General features: G+C 38.4%; 1 protein-coding gene and 1 long non-coding RNA gene across 3 annotated transcripts; both read right to left on the bottom strand.

The window, feature by feature from the left end:
• Positions 1-17: 17 nt before the first annotated feature.
• LOC104601686 (uncharacterized) lies at positions 18-16,464 on the bottom strand. 2 transcript variants are annotated; one of them, XR_016079271.1, is made up of 5 exons: positions 16,228-16,464; positions 16,049-16,147; positions 6,679-6,794; positions 4,113-4,239; positions 18-308 (listed from the first exon to the last, which is right to left on the bottom strand). It is a non-coding gene; the product is annotated as an uncharacterized LOC104601686 (long non-coding RNA). The 2 variants fall into 2 exon arrangements; XR_016079272.1 differs by lacking the exon at positions 6,679-6,794.
• A 4,249-nt stretch (positions 16,465-20,713) lies between these two features.
• On the bottom strand, positions 20,714-22,285 carry LOC104601605 (Nucleotide-diphospho-sugar transferases superfamily protein). The gene has a single exon (XM_010265001.3). The coding sequence runs from the start codon at positions 21,861-21,863 to the stop codon at positions 20,874-20,876; it is 990 nt and encodes a 329-aa protein (XP_010263303.1). The 5' UTR covers positions 21,864-22,285; the 3' UTR covers positions 20,714-20,873.
• Between the last annotated feature and the right edge of the window lie 1,317 nt (positions 22,286-23,602).

Raw genomic sequence — 23,602 nt, 5'->3', positions numbered from 1 at the left:
TATACAATGAGGCGGGCTGTCCAAAATAACTACACTATACCTGAATTCTTCATTAGAGAAGCTATTGAATCGGTAGCCCCATTAAAAGACCTAGGAAAAAAAACTAAACATTTACGAAAGTAGCAGTTAAAGATTTAATAGTATCCACTCAATGAGAGGCCTCCCATGGTAAAGGAGAATAACCGAAGTCCAAAATACCAACCACTGATTTAGCATCTGAAAATATTAGCAACGTTCCAGCCTCGCTCCCTTGCAAAAGACAACCACACCCAAACAGCAAAAAGCTCTGCTGCAATTCATTCTACCTCCTGCAGCAAATAAAAAATTCTTTGTTAGAATTAAACGTACGAATACCCAAGGTTTAAAATATCACTACGTATTGGCCCATATCGGCCGTATGTATCTTATCGTGGCCTTCCCAATATGCCCCTACAGGGGGTGTGTCGGGTCAGACCATGGTTCAGAGGGTAGCCAGGCCTTAAACTGACCCCTCTGAACCAAATTACCCCTCCATCACTGGTACAATTAACACCAAAAGAGCTAATGGAGAATAAAATTGACGGAGGCATAGCTCTAGTGAAAATTGGTTCAGGAGGGGGGTCCATCTGTTGAGGATGTGAGAGACCTAATTCAGAGCACAAATTACTTATTGTTTTTTTTCACCACTCAGTTAAGAAAATGAGCAAGATTATTAAAAATTATATCATTCCGAGCCTTCCAAATGAGAGTAAACAACGGCCAACCTACTCAACATACAATTAGCCAACTCCTCTGAATGGCATTGACATAAAATAAAATGCAGAAATTCATTGACACAACCAAAATGAGACCACATAATTCTCATACCGCAGAAAGAAGCAAACAACACAGCTTTCAAAAACGAACAATGCACAAAAAGCTATAGAACATCTTCTCCTTCCATACAACAGAAAGAACACACATTCCCCACCTGCATACCATTTCTGGTCAGAATGGACTTAGTGGGAATAAATCCTCTAATTATTCTCCACAAAAAGAGTTTGCATTTTGGAGGTATTTTGAGTTTCCAAGCCTTCTGAATTAGCCTTTTCTGATTTTCTTCCATTACCACATTTGAGTCCTGCCAAAGATAGTCATGAAAGAGTTTGATAGAAAATTTACCACTAGGAGCTCCTAACCACAGAAAAATTTCCCTATCCAGAGTTCTAAAGACATGGGTTTCTAAAATGAATTGAATTTCTTCATAAGAAAGCAGCAGATTTAGCTTTGTCACATCCCAATCCCCATTCTCCATGATCAACTCTTTCACAGTTGGAGCTTGATCCCCCTTTAATCCGTGAACCTATTGGACAATTTCACATGTTAATTTCAGCATTCCTGCAAATTTGAACCCATAATTTTGGCAAAAAATACCGAATTGCTTTACAAATTGTTTTCCAGATTAGAGAAGCTTCCTTCAAAAATCTGTAAGGGATTAGCTCATGATTTTTTAAATATCTACACTTTAGGAGCTTGACCCACAAGGCAAGCTCACGTTTCTTATCTACAATTCTACATTGTTGATTTATTGCTGTTCTAATTAATTTATGCATTTACAGTGGTTACTACATATGGTGGTTTGATAAAGGAAAGGTATTACTTCGTTCCAAGAGAGAAGAAATCACAGAATGCATCAAGGCCAAATCGTGTGGTAACTCACCCTATCAAGGAAGGAGGTTGGTGGAAGGCTACGCAAGGCAATAAAAGGATTTTTGATGCAGAAAGGAGGATCGTGGGATACAAGAAGAGTCTTGTATTCTACCGCTACAAGGAGACTAAGAAATCTAGCAAATCCGGTGAAAAAACCAACTGGATTATGCATGAGTTCAGCCTTGCAGAAGATGATGGACAAGTAGGCAACAAGTTCCAACAATGGGTCCTCTGTAGGATTAAAGAGAACAAGAGAAAAGGCGATGATACAGAAGAAAGACAAGGAGGAGGAATCATGGCCGGGGACTATAGGAATTTCAATGATGCATTTGCATCCTCAATCCCACTTTTAGAACAAGGAAATTATCATCAGGAAGAAACAATATTGCAAGATCAACGGGGTGCCGACAACACTACAAATGCAGTGTTGTGGCCAAAGGGGGATGAGGAAATGAGGGAAGCAGAGGAAATGATCAAACATAGAAATGATGACATTTCGAGGAATAGTGTGGCAACTGTACCGGTGTTCCCAGTGAATGATGAAGAGGCGGAAATGAACGAACTGTTGGAAATGATTGAAACAAATCATAGCTATTCTCCAGAAGTTCATACAGTTCAACCTAGTGGGGACATTAAAGAACAGCAGCAGCAACTACCACAGCCACAACAAGAGGACAGTGCAGTTCTTATGCTGCAGCATACCTACTCTGATGGGATTTTCTACCAGCAGCAACAACCACTACTACCACAACCACAGCCCATGGAGATAACACTGCAGGCAAGTCAGCAAGCAAATAATCATGTGAATCTTCGGTATGATGTGATTCATGTTATGTGATTCTTGGGTATTTGGTGTTGAATAACAACAGCAGCAGCGGCAACAACAGCTACCACAATGTCTACAACCACAGCCAGCAATAAATCAGATATGGGATGACAGATACCTACAAAACTGGAATTTGTACAATGGTCCCATTCCCACATTTTTTACCTCAGTTTCATTGGCCACAGGAGACGCAATTTGGAGTGGTTAAATTAGAAAGCTGGAGAAAGGGAGAGATGAGTAAGAAGAAAGAGGAGGAGGAGGAGGAGGAGGAGAAGAAGATAGTATGTTTGTCTCATCCTACTATTGTGTACTACAATATCTACTTTTCTGAGTAATGAAAGCAACCCTTACACCCTTCCGTGGACGTAGCTTCCTTTTATGGAAGTGAACCACGTAAAAATTTGTGTGCCTTCTTCCTTCATTTTTTTTGCTGACTGTAAGGCTATGTTTAGTTAGATACACGGAGACAGAAAGTTGAGGGGGACGTTCTTAACAAATTTTGCCAAGTTCCTTAAGAACAATTCCATCAATTTTCTGTTTCTGTACTAATCAACAAAAAAAAAAGCATTCTGTTTCTGTGTTTTTCTCAACCAAGACAAGCACACACAACCTAAGGAAGCGTACTTAGATCTAAATTAACCTCGTGTAAAAGCCTCACACAGGATCCAAGTTCAGTTGTCAAAAACAATTTTTATTATAAACAAGAATAGAGAAAACAATGTTGTTAGAAATTTCTATAGGATGAAAGCAATGTATTGGATTCTTACTCGTAGTGGATTATGGGGGAGAACAACAGTTGCACAAGGTTCCAACTATGTTTTACAAATGGCCATGGAAGGAAAATGTGTGAACTTGATTCAATCTTCTCATGCGACTCCAACCCGCTCCCACCCCCACTAAATAGAAATCTTCTCCTTAATCAGAAGGCAAAATCCACTCAAAAAAATTCTAATGTTGGAATTATACATAGTTCAGTTGTTTTCTCCCTAACCAAGCCCCTTACTTAATTCAACTGTTTTATGTCTTGGTTTTCCTATACATATTAATAGTATGTAAAATGAAACTAATTCAGCCTAGGAATGGTGACCGGTTGGGTTAGGTCTAGGTTGTGGTCATACCAACTCCGACACATAAAGCTGAACTCCAAACAAAACCTGGTTCACCCAATGAAAAAGGTGGGGTGCTAACTAATTTGAAAAATAGAATGAAGAGGGGCTTCCTTCGCTCATCATGAATCAATGAGGACAATATATCAATTGTAACTATGAACGTTGTACCTGTCAAACAAGGGGCATCTAACATTAATTGCAGAACAATTGCAAATTGAATGAGGTAAAACCTATGAACTTAAGGTGTGTATGTGTGGGTGGAGGGTGGAGAAGAGCAAAGCAATTTCAAAGCAGACAATAGATTTTGAATGCAAATTATTCTTGCTTCTTAAATGAGATGAAAATAAATGGTGATTGGTAAGTGAAGCTAATTAGTGCTTTGCATTAAGATCTATCATTGTTTCCGCAGATATCTGCACTCATAAGAGAATTTGAAGTCAAAACCAAGAAAAGGAAAACAGGGAGGTTCAAATAAATTCAATAAATACTCAAAATGGGAAGGAGCCTACTATCTTGACACGAGGGAAATCACTGGCAATCAGCTGCTTTATATCTGATTCTGGAACACATTCAGCTATGATAGCTACAACTCTTTTTGTTGGTTGTTTCAGAGTAGCCATGGAAGAGGCAGCAACACTGCAACCACACCAAACTGAAATGACTAAGCATTAAAAGCCAAATGCATTCAGTTGAAATATTAGCACAAAATATGAACCCCTCCCGTGGGACAAAAAGAACTGATTCCAAAACCCATAAAATATGAATCAGTTGATTATGTGTTTCTGTCGTTTGGAAGCTAATGTTGTATTCTTAGGATCTAATCCTTAGATTCCACTTCTATTGTTGGGATGAAAGAATGTATAAACAGAGCATAAGAAGCTGATAGAAAACCTGTTGCTAGTAGCAGCTTTAATGGTCCCAAAGAAGACAAGCACCCATCCCAGCCCATGCTTGGGCCCAATTCCCATTCCCTCTCTTGATAAACCAAAAGCTAAGGAATTGGTAATTTGGATCCAATGGAAATGACATGATCACAAGTAATAAAAAAAACTTGATTTTTTTTAACTGATAACAGAGTTAAGATACAGATAATAAAAGATAAAGAACCACTAGTCAAATGCTGGGAGAAAATCCAAGGCCACATTAACAAGAACAGAAACAAGAAAATCCAAACCCTTGAGAATATATCCAACAGAAGAGGGGTACCATGAACTGTTTTCATCGTTAGCATTACCACTAGAGTTCTCATCATTACAAGGCCTCACAGAAAATCCTTGCACTGAGAATAAACACAGATCCAACCTAACCCACTCCCGCACTCTCTCACCTAATCTTTTCTTCACGCACACAAGAAAAATATAGTGCAAGATAAGAAGTGTGTTATGAGTGAGAATGACCCCTAGGAACATAACATGTCAGGTCAGATCTGTAAGTTGAACTTTTTTTTTTGAAGATAAAAAAGAAATTTCATTAAAAGAAGAAAAGGATACATCTTCATAGGTGATAAGGCATCACCCTCATACAACCAGAATAAAAGCTAAACAGAACAACATACTACAAACCATCCAATTTACAAATTTGATATTCCAAAATCTCCCCTAATCTGTCACTTAAATCTTCTTTAGAGAAAGCTGGAGAGACCAGAACCCAATCTGCAACTGAGTTACTGATAGTTGCCACAATCTTTTCCATATTCCAATGTTCCATCAAATAGTGAAAGGTAAGCAGCTCCAAAGAATTCTTGCTTTTTTATTTCCTCTTAACTTTGGCCAAGAAGAAAATTTGGAAATCCAAACATTGATGTGAAGAAGCTCCACAAGAAACCAGCAACCTTACAATTAATAAGATGTGTAACAGTTTCCTCCTATTATTTGTAGAGAAAGCACATATTGGCCATGCAAAAGCCTCTGGACTTCAGGTGATCCACTGTCAAAATACTGTCCAGACCCCTATTCCTGCAAACCAAACGGGCCTAAATTTGGAATATATTGGTGAAAGTTATAAAGAATGTACACTGCCCATGATCATTATTGGAATTATCATCTCTGCAATCCAATGCAATCACAGCCTGGGCCTTTCTCAGAGCTGTAATAAAGAACCACATACCATTACTGGCAGAAAAAGTGGCAATTAAACTATAGCTCCATAAAACATGAAGGCCAAGGAAAGGGTCACCACACTATTGAAGGCCACTGCATAAGCCAACAAAACCCCAATACCAAGCCAATGCCAGTAACTAGCACTGTTGGACCTCCTTATATCTACACTGAGTTTTGCAGTTCTTGACCCAACATGCCAATCTGCTAAAACCCAAACATTCTTCCACATGCTTGGGTTGAGTACTTGCCTTAGGCCCAACCCAGCCACCTCCCCTGACCCAACCCAACCCAAACATTCTACCCCTTTGCATTCTCCTCAGAAGGATCTAGACATGCTAATTAATGCAGCACGTCCATCGATTGCTCCATCTGCATATCTTGTACAGGCACAAGATATGGAGCTGAACCGACTCCATAAACAAGTCCTAACTGATTCCCATATTAAGTCCTCCATCAAACCTTATTTTTCTAATAACCAGCATAATATATAGTATTCAAAGGAAATAAGCAGTTTACCAATCAAAATAAAAGGTAAAAGCATGAACAAAATCATTTAATGTAAAAAAATATTTATTATAAGCATCTTAAATAAATTATTCAATAAAAAAATCATTCCTAGAAGAGAGGCTATGTACTACGAAGGGTACCTCGGAAGATTAATCCAGCTCCTATCCATTTTATATGACTGATTGCTCCAAAGACAACTAGTGCATTGGAAACATCTCCCATGTCCTTCATGGCAAGATGTTACCAACACTGCAATGGCCATTGGGACAGGTTGTTGGGGCCCTGTTTTGGGACTAGATCTGGTCTCATTGACTCCAACCTGTGCAGGTTGTCACCCCTATAACCTCAGTAGAAGAAGAATATTTCATCCCATCATCTTATCCCGACACAAACTCTTAATTCATTTAAGTATATTGCCATTGGGGTTTCTTCTTTTCACACACAAATTGAGTTGCACAAGGCTGCTTACTTGGAGAGATATCAAAATATTTGCCAGAGATTGGCCATAAGTGTCATGAAAATGAACAGCAAGCCTCTCAATAGGAACAACGGCCATCACGGCTTCGAGCATCGGAACAACAGAACCTGTTTTGAGTGAGAGGAAAGAAAAATAAGTGTATTAGAGCACCATAAAGACTAGATATGCATCCAAAAGTGAATAGCAACAAGAGAATATTCATCACAGCATATAAGATCTTTGAGTACAAAAGTTCCTAATTTAACCGATAATGGTTATTATAAAATCCAAACAGGAAAAGAATTATCAAAAAAAATTTATCACCACCTAGCTATCTGATGTACTCCACTACAATGACAAGGTTGCCCCTGCCCCAATAATACGGTTATGATAAAATCTACTCTAAGTTAACTGAAAGATTTAATAAATAGATCTACAAGCTTGATATTCTGTTTCAGCACTTGATATTATGTCATGGAGTATCAGTACTGCTGACTGGGTTGCACCTTTTAGGGGAGCTAGATGTTCCTGGAGGGTTTCTATATAGCTCATGTAGATTTTAAGTATATCTAAGAGATTCTAAATCCCTGATCAATTAATTTTGCACTTGTTCAATTGTAAACTTCTACTTTTACAGAGCTGAAGGTGACTAGAGTACTGCCTATGCAGCTTATCCATTCTATATGACATAAAAGGAGAAGTCTCTTTACCTTGAATGCTACAACTACTCTTTTTTTATCTAACAAAACCAGATAGAGTTCAAATAAAGCCATAATTGTAAGACCATCCACCACTTGGTTGCCTTCCCAGAGGATATGATTGCAAGTGAAAGAATCAAGTCTCTAAATCGCATTATTTAGTTGTTCATATATACCAACCAAAGGTTCCAAGGGGAGTTGTAACTGAACCCAACAAAGGATATAAGCTAGAATCAACATAACCCTCAATACGAAATAAACCAAGAGCCAAAGCCAAATCAATGCTAGGGGTGAGCAAATGGGTAGGTTCTACCCGGAACTGAATGGAACTGACCTCAAACCACCTTAAACCACCCAACCTGATCTGTTACCATACACAATCACTCATGGTCACAATGACCATGGTCTCAGTTGACCATAGAGTCACTTGAGTCATTTGATCATTTTCCTTCAATTTATTTCTTACTTACCAATTCAGGGTTAAAGACTATGTCAGTGACTTATGTGCCGATTGAAAAGAAGAAATAAGAAAATGGTAAAAAGAAAGTAGTATAAGAATAAAAGTAATACTAATGGTCTAGAGCATGCTTTGGAAAGTCAAAGGGTGAATAGAAATCAATTATTCTGAGGTACTTCCTTGTAGAAAGTAGACTATTTTTTTAAAAGGTAAGGTAATTTTTTAAAACAAAAACCAGTACAAAGGAGCCTAGGCCATTAGAGGCTGCCTGGAGCCACCACAAATTACAGATACATCCAGTTCTGAGATCTAAACAACAGACTCAAATTCTGATTTTTAAGCACCTCCGTTGCTGACACCCAGGACAGAAGTTTACCCACAGCTTTTTGCACTATTTCCTCTGAAGATTTAGCTTTGCCCTGAAAAATTCTGTTATTTCTTTCAATCTAGATAGTCCAAAGCACAGCAGCCGGGATAGTCTTCCAGACCAAGATACCTTTCTTGCTGAGACCCTCAATCTGCCAACACAACAGCAGATCCTTCACAGAATTTAGCATTACCCAGCTGAAGAAAATGCCTCCAAATATAATTCGAGACTGGGCAATGTGGCCAGATGTTCAGTAGATTCTACTACCCCACCACATAAGCCGCATGACATGTCCGAAATCTGTATGCCACATTTCACTAGATTAACTTTGGATAGACATTTATTTAAAGTCATTGTCCAGAGCAAAAACTTCACTTTAGAATGACTGATTGAGCTCCAAATCTGCCTAGCCGGAAAGTTTTCCTGACCTGAACTTATCAACTTACTGAACATAGACTTTACAGAAAACCTGCCATCAGCTTCCCATTTCCATCTCCAAGCATCCTCCATGTTTGGGTCAATCCTCTGGTTCTGGAGCAGGCCCAACAGAATTGCATACTCCTCAATTTCCCAGTCAAAGAGGCGCCTCCTACAAATTAGGTTCCAACTGAAAGAGTTACCATCCACATTGAAATTCTCAGCCACTGAGGAGTCCTGATTTACAGAAATTTGATACAAGAGAGGAAAGGCATCTTTCAGACACACTTCAGAACACCAAGCGTCTTTCCAAAATTTAATTCTTTCCCCATTTCCCAAGTTGTAACCAATTCCTTCCTCAAATAAATTAGCGTTCTTCATTATACCTATCCAAATGGAGCTTATCTCTCTTGAAATAGGAGAATTGAATCTCCAATCACCCCAATCCACTCCATATTTGTCCACAATCAGCTTTCTCCACCAAGCATTTCTTTCATTTGCAAATCTCCAAAGCCATTTACACAGGAGGGCAGAATTGAATTTCTTCAATCCCTCCAACTTCCTTAGGAAGACACACTTGACCCCAGTTCACAACATGGACCTTCTTCTCCTCCTCCCAACCTCTCCAGAGAAAATTTTTCTGTAGTTGCTCCAATCTATTAGCCACTTTGGAAGAAATAGGAAAGAGGGAGAGGAAGTAGGTAGATTAGAAGGAGTACTCTTAATCAAAATAACTCTCCCCCCGAAAGAAAGGTATTTAGCTTTCCAGGAAGCCAATTTCTTCTCCATTCTTTCAACCACTGGATTCCAAATCTGAGAGGAAGTATATTTAGCTCCAAGAGGGAGCCCCAAGTACTTGACCGGAAGATGGGCAGTCTGACAAGCCATAACTTCTGCACAAACTTCTAGGTTTGTAACAAGACCTACAGGGATAATCTAAGATTTATTCAAATTAACCTTGAGGCTAGACACCACCTCAAACCAACTCAAAATTCCAAGCACCACCTCCAGTTGATTAGGAGAAGCATCAACAAAGCATAAGGTGTCATCAGCAAATTGAAGAATATTAACTTTTTCTTTTCTCGGAGCAATTGCGAAGCCCTCCCAAAAGCCCATTCTCAGTAGTCTTCTTGCTAAAGAGAGATAAAATTTCCATGACACAACCAAGGGGCTGAAGGGATGAGAGATCTATCATATGGATGGCCGAACCCTGCAGGTAGGTTGGGCGAAATTTCAAAAATTTCTCTCTCTCCCATCTGGGAATCACATTCCCTGTTTTAAAAAATCTACATTTTCAATGATCAATCTTGAACCTAAACCGAACCAGATCTGAAACCAAAAGGTAGGAGATGGATATACCTGTTACGGAGTAGCAGGAACTCCCAACGAAGGTGTTCACGCTCAAGGACAACTCCAAAGACTGCTCCCACTGAAGATGACACAGTGTAGGGTGGAGCAGAATCAGCAAGTGGTTCTTCCCAAGAACCGAATCCTTCAGCAAGAATTCGATGGAGGCTATGTGAGCACAACTTCATATCAGTTTTTCTCCAAAAACTGATATCAAGAACCCTTCTTGATCGCTCCTACAGTGGAGATCGAACTGGCAATGGCGACAACAGGAGGAGAGCACAAGAGCAGAAGATGGCACAGTCTCACTGTAGCTGTCTTCTCTCTTTCTGTGATCTGAGATCAGATTCAGTTGATGTGTCTGGAGGTTCGCCCCCCTTCATCCTTTTATAGGCTTAAAGAGAGCTCCTAATCTCATTAGGAGTTTCCTAATCCAAATCCTTATTTGGATATGGACTCTCTTTAAGAGATAAGGAAAGCCCTTATCTTATCTGCAGATAGTTAGATAATGTTTCAAATCTAAGTGGAAGAGAAAATAATAGTACCATTGCTGAAAAATAGAAAACCTAGTCATACTAGATGGTAAATGCAAGATGGGTAGAAAATGGATAAGCATACTACAATTGTCAATGATTTTGGATAGCAACTGTCCAAGTAACCAAGCAAGCCCAGTCTCAGGCTTGACACAGCTTCAGACTAGCAATAGAAGTTTATCAACTTCTGGATTATGTACGGAAGACAGATATAATGCAATAATGGCACACTGATTATAGCTGTAATAGAAATTTGTGCTAACACAGATAGACTCTCCAAGGCATACCTAGAAGAGATCATAGAAGTTGGAATATCAAGATTTAGTGGTTTGTGGCCTATGCTATACAGACACCAAAGTGGGAAACACTAAAATTATAACCAAGGGGATCAGGGGACGTTCACTGTCACATATATACCATGTGACTAAAGAACCTCAAACTTTTAGTGTAAAAAGAGTTGGACATGAATGCACAAATCAATAATTGAATTGATAATCTAGTATCATCAAGCTTGGCTTGCTTAGTGTTGCTTTCACTGATATGCATCTAATTTAGTCTATCTTTTATTTTTCACCAATAGTTCCATTATATGATATAAAGGATATAATCTTAAGACTTTAACTTAACATTAAAATTTAGCATCCAAATCAACAACTCCTATTGAGAGGGCATTCAATGTCAGAAGAAAAATTGTCACATAAGTTACATGTGACTAGAGAACATCAAAATTTTTAAAATAAAAATCAGAAGAAAAACCTATACATGAATATGCAAACCAGAACACATATAGGCTAATCAGACGTGAAAGATGAAACACCTCAGTTAAAGATAGGGATGCAAATGGATTGAATCACAAGTATAAAAGGTAAATAATGATTGGGGTAGGGCATCAACCCTTCAGAAAATATCTTGTCTTCTTCTTGTGGAGGCTAGGACTTCCGCTCAAATTAGCCCCTGCAGTTAGCAGTAACTCACCACACAACCTTCTATTCATGGGTCCAACTTCAGCTTAAAACCATTTGTCATATGGCAACCAGAAGCCTTCTTTGGAGGAATCTTTTAAATTGAAATATTGAAACTTTGAGAAGCTCCTACCACTAGGAAGAAGCTCCAGTACAAAAACAGTAATAGAGCTAACATGGACTGTAGAAGTGAACATATAATTCAAAGACTCCACTATTAATGCAGGATGTAACAAGTCAGATCTGGGAATTTTTATTTCTTCTATATCTTTTTTTTCCCTTCCATGTGGTAGAGGGGGTTTTGTGACTTTTGTCATCTTCAGCAGCTATTTTCTGATTATAGGAAGTGTTCCTAGTTAGATTAGGAGTTTGTTTTCCTAATCATAGGAGAAGTTGGTTTCCCTTTAGACTAGTAGTTTGTTGTACTAATTGGAATAAGAGTTATGCTAGCAAGCCAAAATCATGTTAGTCAGGGACATAGTTATAAAGTAGGATTTGTTTTATTCCTAATCCCAAGTCAAAGCCATAGTCCCTAGCCAACTAGTTTCTCACTGTCTAGCTTGTTAGTAGCGTTTGTCAGTTGGTTTTTGAATAGAAAAATAATAGACAAGGGTTGACCAACCTTCCTGTTTTGACCTATAAATATCTGTAAGACCATTTTCTATTTTGACATCAAATAATAAAACGTGAGTATATTCTATTTATAATATGCACTCATTCCAAATTTTTTGGTTGTGTTGATTCCTTCAAGAACATACTAGTGGATAATTTCTAATAATTTATCTAGTAGATGCTTTATAGAGGAGCATAGGTGCTAATTCCTAGTTTTTTTTATAGATAATTTCTATTCTCATTTATATTACCAATGTTCTTGGTTGTGATTGGCTTCAAGAGTAGTAAAAGTCAGTAATGTTGCATTTCCTTTCACTGTATAGTATGGTCTCGTCATCGTCATCATCTAATCCTTGTCCCAAGTCCCAACTATATGGAGTTGGCTACAAGAGTCCTGTTAAAGACAAATCAGGACCCATGACCAAAGTTTTAATGCTGGCTACCAACCTGACACAACCCCCCTCTTGTATCTAGGCATGGGACTGGCGGTGTAAGAGAGGATCACACTGGTGGAGTTACTGTGTGGTGTGGTATATTTACCAAAAAAAAAAAAGAAGTATTAGTGTGATCTTGGGTTCAAACCACACCAATTTGGTGTCAGAGCAAAAAAGTGATCATTTGCTTTGGAAGTTCTATATGAATTGCTTTAGAGTATCCTAAGTTTTATCCGTCTAATGTTCACAAGGCATTAATGCTACCGTCAAACAAGGTTTAATAGTAACAAGAATGCTAGATGCAAGCTACATGTTATCTTTCTTGAAAGAAGTATTGTGAGCTTATTGATTTTCAAATAAAATATTCATGTATGTAGGGGTGGACTCGAGCCGAGCTGAGCTGAATAGTACTAGGCTCGAGCTCAGCTCAAGACTGTTCTACAAGGCTCGAGCTCGAGCTCAAGCTCGATTTGAGCCAGAACCTTAAGCTCGAGCTCGGCTTGAGTCAAAAGTTCATAAGCTCGAGCTCAACCTGGCTTGAGCTCGACTTTGAGAAAAAATATTTTATAAAATAAAAAATTATATATATAAATATTTTTTATTTATAATAATTAATAATTATAATATTTTTATTATATATATTATTTTCTATAAATTTATTATATATATTATTATTATATTCGAGTCGGCTCATGAGCCAAGCTCTAGTATGCTCGAGCTTGGCTCATTTAATAATCGAGCCAATGAATTGGGCTTGAATTTGAGCTCAAGCTCAGTTGAAACCGAGCCGAGCTGAGATTTTCACAAGCCAAGCTCGAGCAGCTCATGAAAAGCTCGACTCGTTGCACCCCTACATGACAGAATCAAGAAGAGGTGATCACTATTTCTGTCAAACCAGTATCCTATTATTGTAGGCCATACACTATTTGCTTTTTTTTTTTGGATGAATAACCTGTTTGTTAATGAACATGTCATAGCAGAATTTCCCAAACTAGTGAACAAGATATTTGAACTGAGAAAAGTATATTTGTTCTATTTTTTTCCCTTTCAACTGTTTTCTTTTTGTGTATATAGCTCATATAATTTCACACGTCTAATTAACTTCTAACACTGAAATAAACTGTTCGAATGTCTCAGCATTTGAGGCCTCTTGCTAGCATGCTTGATGCTTTTTATCTGTTTCTAAAATCAGCCAACATTTTAATCATGTCACACCATTTAGATCTCATTTGAGATCAAAAAAAAAAAAAATCACAGACTTCCATTTTATTCAGACTTATTAGAAATGATGAAAATAGACCTTGGTTGAAATCAATAGACACACCTAGGTTTTCAAGTTTCTTGAAAACCAAAATGAAATCTCAGAATTCTTCAGGTGTTATTGTAGATATATTTGGCACCAATAAGTGTGTCATTCACTCACTATTTCAAACCATTTCTTTTTTCTAACTAAAAGCAACTTCTCGAGTCCTTGTTCCACGAAACAAACATCATATGAAACATTTGGATTGTAAATGTTGTCATCATTCATAGCTTCAGTGTATCCCAGAATTGCATCATACTTTGGAATCCTCTGCCAGTATTGATTGTTAACATCAACAACTGTTACTTGATGGCTTCAATATGCCTCTGGCTTGCATAATACTTCGGATATTTTGCAAACACCTACATGCTCCAACAAAAATAATGCAATGGAGACTACTATTTTGGGTATACCCTTCAAGAGAACATTTGCAGTGTATTCTCTTTAAAAGTTTTACTTGTTTTCCTTACTAAGAGCAAAAATAAACTTATCCATCCAAAAAAAGAGCAAAAACAAAATTGGAAAAGGATGAGATAGAAGCACATGTATGCTCAACTTTGTTACAGGAAGACGTGACAAGAACCAATAATCACCTCAGATACCTTTTCCTGAATCATAGGGCAGGTAAAACTAAGTGTTTTGCATCATTTATGTTTAAAACAAGCTGAATCATAAAATGATGGGCACCAAAAGAAGAGCCTATTTCTCAGAGGTTGCCCATTGATTTTAACCTACAGTTTACCAGCCATTCATGAGGAAGTCTAGAAGAGATGAATTTGATGCAATACCCCTTGCTGACAATGCTATTTAACATTAGTATAAGAGCACATGCTATGTATGTGTTCAAGTATTAACCATATATGATAATATGTTATGTGAATTTAACTTTTATGGTGAGCATGGAACCCAAGGCAAGTATCTGGTTTATATGGTATAGATTCTGTAGGTCCAATTATCAATAAAACGTAGGATGCTCAAGATTAAATATGCCATCAGGAAGAGAGCAGGATAGTAAAACCAGACTGGGGCTCAATCTTGAGAAAATCTTGAAGAAAAGGCTACCAACTCACAACTGTACCACTCTCTGTACTGAATGCAACATGTGAAGGATTTACTAATATTATGGTTGTCCTAATTGATGATTCTGAGACGATGATTTCAGCATACTATTTTGAGCTGGGAAGGATTACTCATTGTGCTTTCTGGCTCTTACCCAAGAAAATATGCATTCTAGGTCCTTGCAGATTATATGGGCTGATGGTACAAAATCGGAAACAAAACTACCCAATAGAGTCCACTATTCAATGGAGTTCCACCACAAAACTCAATAAATTTCTTAGCAGGTTCTTCTCAAACTAGACACCATCAGAGTAAATCCCAATCTGTATTATCAGTACCAGAATTTCATATTAGGGTACAGAGATGGGAGAAGTTCAGAGGTTACACTCTCGATGATATTGTTCAAAGATGATCTGCTGTGTCTCCTCCCTCCAGCATAGATGATGGTTCAGGATTGGATTATTTCTCTCCACAAGGAGATGGATGCTCTTTGGGGAACCTGGAATTCTCAGGAAAGGGGAGGGGGGATTATGGGAATGCAGGAAATATCATACTGGGATTGGGGTATTCAGTTAGAGCTGACTTCAGAAATGAAATCCTCACTTAAGGGCCTTAATCTCCTTTGTTTAATTGGGTGGTTCAGAGACAACACTGATGGCCCGTGGGCATATCATCATCATGCTAGAGAAGCCAAGGATCTAGTTCCAGTTTGGAGATCTTTTTAAAATGGATTAAAAGATCAGCTAACGCAATGGTGATTTTCTAGCTAGAGTAAGAAGGGCAGAGTTGTATTTGGTGGTGGTTTGGGGGGGTGGGTTATTACCTTGTTTACAGGCTATGTGCATTCAGTCAACAAAAGAAAGTCAAAAAGAATAAAATGTATAGGAATTATCTACGGAGAAAAACCAGTGGTTCCACCAAAAAAATTTTGAAAAAAAAAACAGAAAATTCCAAGCATCTACATTACAATAGACAGAATAGCCAAACAGTCCCATCGACCAGCACTATGCAATGGAAATAAAAGGAGAATTCCCAGCCTCAAGACAACTACCCAAAACTCAGCATTAATACAATGATCTCAATGAAAGTCAACACCCTGAGCCCCCTTAAAACAACAGAGACTAAGAAAGGCATGTTATCATATATAAGTGTGCAAGAACCAGAGAGATTCAAAATCATAATATTTAACCAACCAGTAAAACGGAACCCTTCTCCTATCAAGCTTCTGAATCCCCCCTTTCTTCCTTGTTCGTCTGCGTACCAGGAAAGCAGAGTAGCAGATGGTTCTTTCCCTAAGAAGAAAAAAGGGATGATTAGGGTTTTAGAATTTAATGGGAAATATGGGAATAGTATAGTCGATGATCGAACTTGCCTTTATCGACTCTTCAAAATCACTTCTGATCAGCTTCTTGGAACAACTTGGAATGCCTCCTTGACTTCTCGACTTCTTTGTTCAATTGCTCTCAATGGTGATATAATATAAGGTGAGATTGACTGAATCTCTCTCAATTGGTAGCTTTCCATTTTTGGGTGGGAGACGAAGTGGAGAAGAGGAGACGTTCCTCTATCAAAAACGAAGCAGCAGAGAGTGGTGCAAGAACACACCAATGTTTTTGGAGGGAAAGTTTGTTATTCATCCGGTCCAAGAAAAATTCATGACCGGCCGGTTCAATGTTTCAAAACCGCCGCTTAATTGATTGAACCGCTGCCCTATTTTCTATTGATCGGTGGTTTGATCTTATTATGGCGCTTATGCTAAAATCGCCAATATAGATGGGTCTACCCTGGCATTTTGTATAACCACCGGTTTATAAACTTTACATCGGCTTAGTCGGTTTTTCTTGTAGTGCAATCTTATATTCTTTATAGTTTTACATATTTACTTAAATCTACCTTATAGTTTTCATTTTACTAAAACATTTCATATATTTTACAACTTATTTACTTAATCAATCTTTCATTAAGGAGTGTTTGTTTTGCCATTAGACCCATATTTTTATTTCAAAAATACTCTTAACATTTTTTTTCTGTATAGAAAACAAAATTGACCAAATATAACCAATAGAGTGGTTGTCCATGTCTTATTAAGGGTAAAAATAGTATTTTTATTTTCTTTTGATTAAATTTATTTAGATGAACATTAGTGTCAATATTATCATTTTTCACTATCATCTAATGAAAGATTGATTAAATCCATTGTAAATTATAAGTGGTGTTTTAGTAATATGCTAACTATAGGGTAGATTTTAATAAATTCATGAAACTATAAAAAGTATTTTAATAAATAACCCTTTTTAAAATGGATGAATTCTATGAGATTTTAAGGGATGAGAAGATGATTGAGTTGGGCCCAACCTGAAGTTGACTTTGGGTTGGATTAAGGTTAAGGTTGGGGGTTTCAAGCTTAGAATTAGCTTCAATCCAACGTAACCCAATCCGACTTACAGCCTTATATCTAGAACCGTCCTTATCAATGACAACATACAAATATGAAACATATTCCAGAAGTGCACTGCGTTGTGGCATGTTGTGGGTAGTGTAGGTAGCATATAAAGTTATCTGTAATATGACCAATTTACTTAAATTACATACACACAGTGCATAGCCAGAAATTTGTTTTCCAGGTTCAATCAATAACGCGTGTCAAAAATATTTACGACACCCACGTTACAGCTGCTGCATATTCGAGCCCGTTCCCCCTCCCTCTAGAGCTGATACCAGTGATCGGCTCAACCATATAAGGGGGCAGAATCGTCTCTCCCAAATATTAAGGCATTTTTGAATATAAAAAGATAAGTTTAGTATTTTTGAAAGTTATAAGTCACGTGATGGCATATGTGAACAGTTGTTGGCATATGTGAACAGTTGTTAGAAATAATACGGGTAACGTTATACAATTATCAAACAGTAGAGGTATATTTAGCCAATAGTTAAACCATAAAGTAATTTAAGAAATTACCCTAAAAATAATTTAAAATCTTTAAAATACAAATATAGAGAAACAAAGCTTAATCATTAATCACACTACTTCAATAAAGAATAATAAGTGAACTACACAATTGAGTGAACAAAGAATTTAAATATAAGTACAAAAGAAATCAATGAAAATATTTTTCTAGAAGAAAAAATTGTAAGCCTATATAATTATTAAGTGAACTACACAATTATAAATAAGAAAATAAGAGAACTCATACTTTATCTCAATTTTATACTTGTAATACTTGTAATCAATCAATGTGGTAATTGAGTTCTTGATTTAACTTAATAACAAGTTTTGCATAGGGGTGATCATGCCCGGCCTGGGATTTCGGGCCTGAAACATAAGCCCTAGCCCAGGTCCATAAGGGCCTAGGCTGGGCTGGGCTTAATTCCAGGTCAATGTCACTCATATATATATATATATATATATTAAATGACATAACATGCATACATATGCATATATGTAAAATAACATATATGCATATAAATATAAAATATTACATATAAATATAAATTATACATGTTATGTTATAATATTTATATATAAAATATATAATATAATATAAAATAACATGTATACATATGCATACATTATATAAAAAAATGTGTAAGTTTAAATATATGCGGGCCTGGGCCCAGGCCGGGCCTAAACACAAAACCTAGGCCCAAGCTCGGAATTTCTAGGTTGGGCTTGTGCGGGCTGGGCTGAAATGATCACACCTATTTTGCATTACGAAAATAAGAAATTTACGTTAGAAATTCATATGCATAAAATATACGAGAGGGCTATTAAATTGGATTTCTTTTTTTTTTCTTTATTTTCGGTAAATAATGTAACTTTCTTTTCTTTTCAAGCCTTCTTTGTTGTTTTTGTTTTTATTTTCATCCAAGGTTAAATTGCCTTTTTTGTGCTTTCTATTCAAAGTAAACCAATGTTTCTTGTCTCTTGATAGGCGAACCCACTCTTTAATATTGCTAAATTGACCATACCTCTTTAAATTTTCATTCAAGAGTGTGAGGCCAATGTGGAGAATAGCTCAAAATAATACTATACTTTGCATGTTTTTTTCAATTCAATGGGGTTGACTAACACCTAGACCTGTTCATGGGCCGGCCCGGCCCGGCCTGGCCCCCGAACGGGCTTGAACAGGTATATGGGCCCATGGGCTTAACCTCGGGCCAAAAAGCCCGACCCGCAATAAATTCGAGCCGGGCTCGGGATTTTCCAAAATAGCCCGGCCCGGCCCAACCTATAATTAAACCTAAAACCCCTTGTCAAATACCCCTCTTTTTTTCACCTCTTTTCCTTATTTTTCCAACCGAACCCTTCTTCTCCACATCCTCTTTCCCTTCTTTATATTATGTTTTTAATGTAAATAAATTTTGATTTATATTCTTTTTTTAATGTAAATAAATTCTGATTTATATTGATTATTGAATAGGGAAAAATTCTAATTTTTTTTATTAGGTCGGGCTTCAAGCTCGGTCTCGGGCTTCGAGCTTTTTATCAAGGCCAGGCTCGGGCCCAAGTTGTAGGCCCATTGGTCGGGCCGGGCTCGGGCTCGGGCCCAAGTTGTAGGCCCGTTGGTCGGGCCGGGCTCAAGCTTGGGCCTAACATATTTCCATTAATGAAGAGTAAAAGCCCGGCCCGGCCCATGAACAGGTCTACTAACACCTCGTATGGAAGAGATACTAAATGAGTGGTTCATGTTCATCTTCAATGCCTTGAATAGTCGGTTGATCTTCAAATACTATGATTGCAGTTAGCTAGACCTATTCATGGGCCGGGCCGGGCTTTTACTCTTCATTAATGGAAATATGTTAGGCCCAAGCCCGAGCCCGGTCCGACCAACGAGCCTACAACTTGGGCCCGAGCCCCGACCCTGATAAAAAGCTTGAAGCCCGAGCCCGAAGCTCGACCTAATAAAAAATTTAGAATTTTTCCCTATTCGATAATCAATATAAATCAAATTTTATTTACATTAAAATAAGAATATAAATTCAAAATTTATTTACATTAAAAAAAAGAATATAAAGAAGGGAAAGAGGATGTGGAGAAGAAGGGTTCGACTGAAAAATAAGGGAAAGAGGTGAAAAAAAGAGAGGTATTCGACTAGGGTATTTAGGTTTAATTATAGGTCAGGCCAGCCTATTTTGGCAAATCCTGAGCCCGACTCGAATTTATTGCCGGCTGGGCTTTTTGGTCGAGGTTAAGCCCATGGGCCCATATACCTGTTCAAGCCCGTCCGGGGGCCGGGCGGGGCCGGATCGGCTCGGCTCAGCCCGTCAGGCCACTCGGCCCATGAACAAGTCTACTATTAGCCCATAAAATTTTGAAGGGATAATTTGGTAGTTTCACTTTCACAATTAACCTTATTAACTGATGCGATTGGGGGTGTAGGAAAGCAAAGTTTGAAACAGGTGAATGTGTAATTGACCTAAGGCCCTGTTTGTTTTTTGGTAAATTACTTACACAGATAAATACAATTACCTAAATAAGTTTTTCCTGGGTAAGTGCATTTACCCATTCTCAGATGAACAAGGTAATGACCATTTTAATTATAAAAAATCCATTATTAAAAGGGTCATTTTTGTTTCATTCAAATCTTATCAACTTTTCTTTTAGGTAGAAAATTTATTTACCTATGTAGTAGATGGATCATAGACACCTAGACAAATAAACTTTTCCTGATCCCCACATTAATCCGAAAAATGAATTTAGTATTCTTGATAATGGGAAACAAAATCCGATTGACCAACTTTCCCCATCTCAAAATCCAAAAAAATAACACCCCCTAAGAATTATCCTATGATTATTTTTTTTATATTTTTTTTTGTTGATAGTCCTTAACCTTAGCCTTAGACTAATTCCATTCAAATCAACTCAAAAAACAATTACAATTTTTTTTTATTTTGATTTAATGACATGACATTTCCTTACCAAACCCATTTGGCTAGATAATCAAATTAGGGTTTTTGTTACATAATTATTGCAACCATTATACACTTCCTAATCGTTTTTCTTTTGTCATTCAAAGTTCAAACGAGGATTTGTTCATCACAAAACACCAACTTCCCTCCTTTCTCACAGAGCCCCTGTTCACCAACCGAATTAACTGCCTTCCCATAGCTATACCGCAGCGGCATTCTCCCCATAATCCTATGAAACTCTCGTATGCACTCTCCCCTCCTCTTCCTATGCTCCCCTCTCCTGCTGCTCAACCCCACATCCCTCACTCCCCTCCCTTCGTCATCGTTACGCGCGTCCCCCCAGTCCCTCACCTTCCTCGCTCCCACCAAAACCGGCCCCGAACCCGACTCGTCCGCCACCACGAAATTCATCAATATATCCTCGCAGTTCTTCATCCGATCCACCACCTCCCTCATCTCCTTCACGTGGGCCCCACAGCTGTACCTGTAGAGATAGTCCGTGTTCAGCATCATGAACTTGGTCAGCAGGATCGAGTACTTGTCCGGATGGACGGTGTAGATCCACGTACGCGACACCAGATCGAGATCGTGCGATCTCGCGAAGAATCCGACCAGGCGGTTTCGATGAGACCTCCACACGTTGAACGCGAACTCGACCGATTCGGAATCGATCTCCACGTCGTCGTCGCAGATCGCGACGGCGCGCGTTGTGATCCAGGACGGTCTCGGGAGGAATCGCGCGTTGAGACTGTCGGAGGATTGGCGAAGTATGGAGATCGGTGCGCCGCCGAGATAGGAGGAAGTGAGGTTTTCGTTTAGTTGGGTTAAGATTCTGTGTGAGGTGGTGGGGTTGCCCCAGAGAATGAATACGGCGGCGACGGAGGGACTGGAGGAGTACGTGATGGCGATCGAATGGAGGAGATGGAGCCGTGATTCGGAGTAGCCGTTGATCAGGACGGTTACCTGATCCAGTCGGAGGGTTCTTGGGTCCGGCAGGTTTCTAGGGTTGCATGGATCGGAGGAGATAGGCCGCCGAGAGGAGACGACGACGAGTGAGAAAGAGAAGAAAAAGAAGAAGACGGAGATTATGCTTTTCATTAGTAGTGAGTCAGCTTTTTTCGGTCGAGTGTAAGACCCCGACTGTGGGGTGTGTCAGACCGGCGACGACGGGGGTTGTGAGTAGGGAACCATGCGGCGGAGAAGAGGAAAGTGGGTGAGGCAAAAGGTTTAAAATGAGAGAGGTTACAGGTTTCTCATTTTCTGCAAGATCGGATGGTATGAGACTAACGTGCGCCAGGGAGGCTGCTTTCCATGTTGGTGGCTGTAAAACTCCGCCATTGGTGGATATGTAGCCCATGGCCCATGGCCCAGCTAAGAAGTGTTGTGGACGTCCGTGGATGGCATTTTCGTTATTTAAATAAAAAATAGGTGCTGTTTTGGAGGTTTCTTCTCTTAACATATCCACTCGAGAAAATCTTGTGAGGGAGAGTTTGTTTCTCTCTCTGCAATTCTTGAACTATAATGGCGATCTCAATGACATCCACAAGGCTCAATTTTTCACATAAGCTGCCATCATCATTCTCTTCTCCAATAAGAAGGCGTTCGTTAAGGCCAGTGCGCTGCAAACCCCTCCAACAAACACAAGAACAGGTAAAAGTTTCAATAAGTTCGTCAATCCTCAATTGTTCTGACAAGAGACATTGTCTTGGATCCATTTTGGATCAAATGGGAAGATTCCCACAACCTAAATTCACTATTTTTTTACTGTCTAACATTGGGACCTGGTTCAATTTATGAACAAACTCAATTTACACAGCCACGAAGGCTTAGTTGCATTGATACAACTCTGTAGTGCTTATATGGCTTTCTGATATCTGCCATAAGAAGTTATTCATCATTGGGTCTGTCTGAATGTGCATCTTCTGCCTTATTGGTTGAGTATCTGGTTATTGTTATACTATTTTTGTTATCTTAATTAAGAAGGAAGATTCTTTTGTATAGATCATATGTACTTGATAGAATGCAAAGGGAGTGCCTCTTTTTCTGGTTAGCTTCAAGCTTAGCTTTGTAACTGAAGCATACCATTCTGAAATATGGATCTCTGTGCGAGGGACTATTTCCTATCCTGCAGGAAGTTTAGAAATGTCCTGCAAGTTTGGGGTCTTGTGGTCAGCTTCCGGCTTGATAGAGATCATTCCACCCACCACTATTAGTTAATGTTTGGAGTGTTGGATTTAAGCAATTATTACGTGCTTCCTGGCTCATATTTCACAATCTCTTTAATTGTTCATAAACTCTCTAAATCATTGTGGAGCTGGTTAAGATATTTGAAAAGAAGACTAATGTAAACTGAGAATTCATCTAAATTCTTTTACAGTTTTCAGTGCTAATGGTTTTCAAGCTATACTGGACACAAGTTAACTCAATTAAGCCTTGTCTCAATTCCCAACTATACAGGGTTAGCCACGAGTCCTATTCCATCATTCTGCTCTATTCAGTGCTATTCTCCATTGTTAAATTATGGGCCCTTAAATCATTTTTCACTACTTTACTCCATGCCTTTTTTTTAGTTTGCCTCTACCTCTTTTAGACCATTCAACTTGTAACAGATCAATTCTTCCCACTGGTTCGGTAGATGCTCTTCTTTGAATGCAACCATGCTACTTTAGTCTACTTTTCCTCATTTCATCAACATTGGATCTATTCCCATGTTCCTTCAAATGCTTATTTCTGATGACATCTTTTCTACTTTCCTCACTCATCGATCTCAACATTCACAGTTCTGCTACACTCATTTTTTTAGCCTAAGTGGTATTCTCTTATGACAAAGTACTCCA

Source organism: Nelumbo nucifera, chromosome 8, assembly GCF_055504915.1.
Source record: "Nelumbo nucifera cultivar China Antique chromosome 8, China Antique-T2T, whole genome shotgun sequence".
NCBI classification, from domain to species: Eukaryota; Viridiplantae; Streptophyta; class Magnoliopsida; order Proteales; family Nelumbonaceae; genus Nelumbo; species Nelumbo nucifera.
The sequence above is the reverse complement of the archived record's forward strand: the minus strand, read 5'-3'. Positions and strand labels throughout refer to the sequence as shown.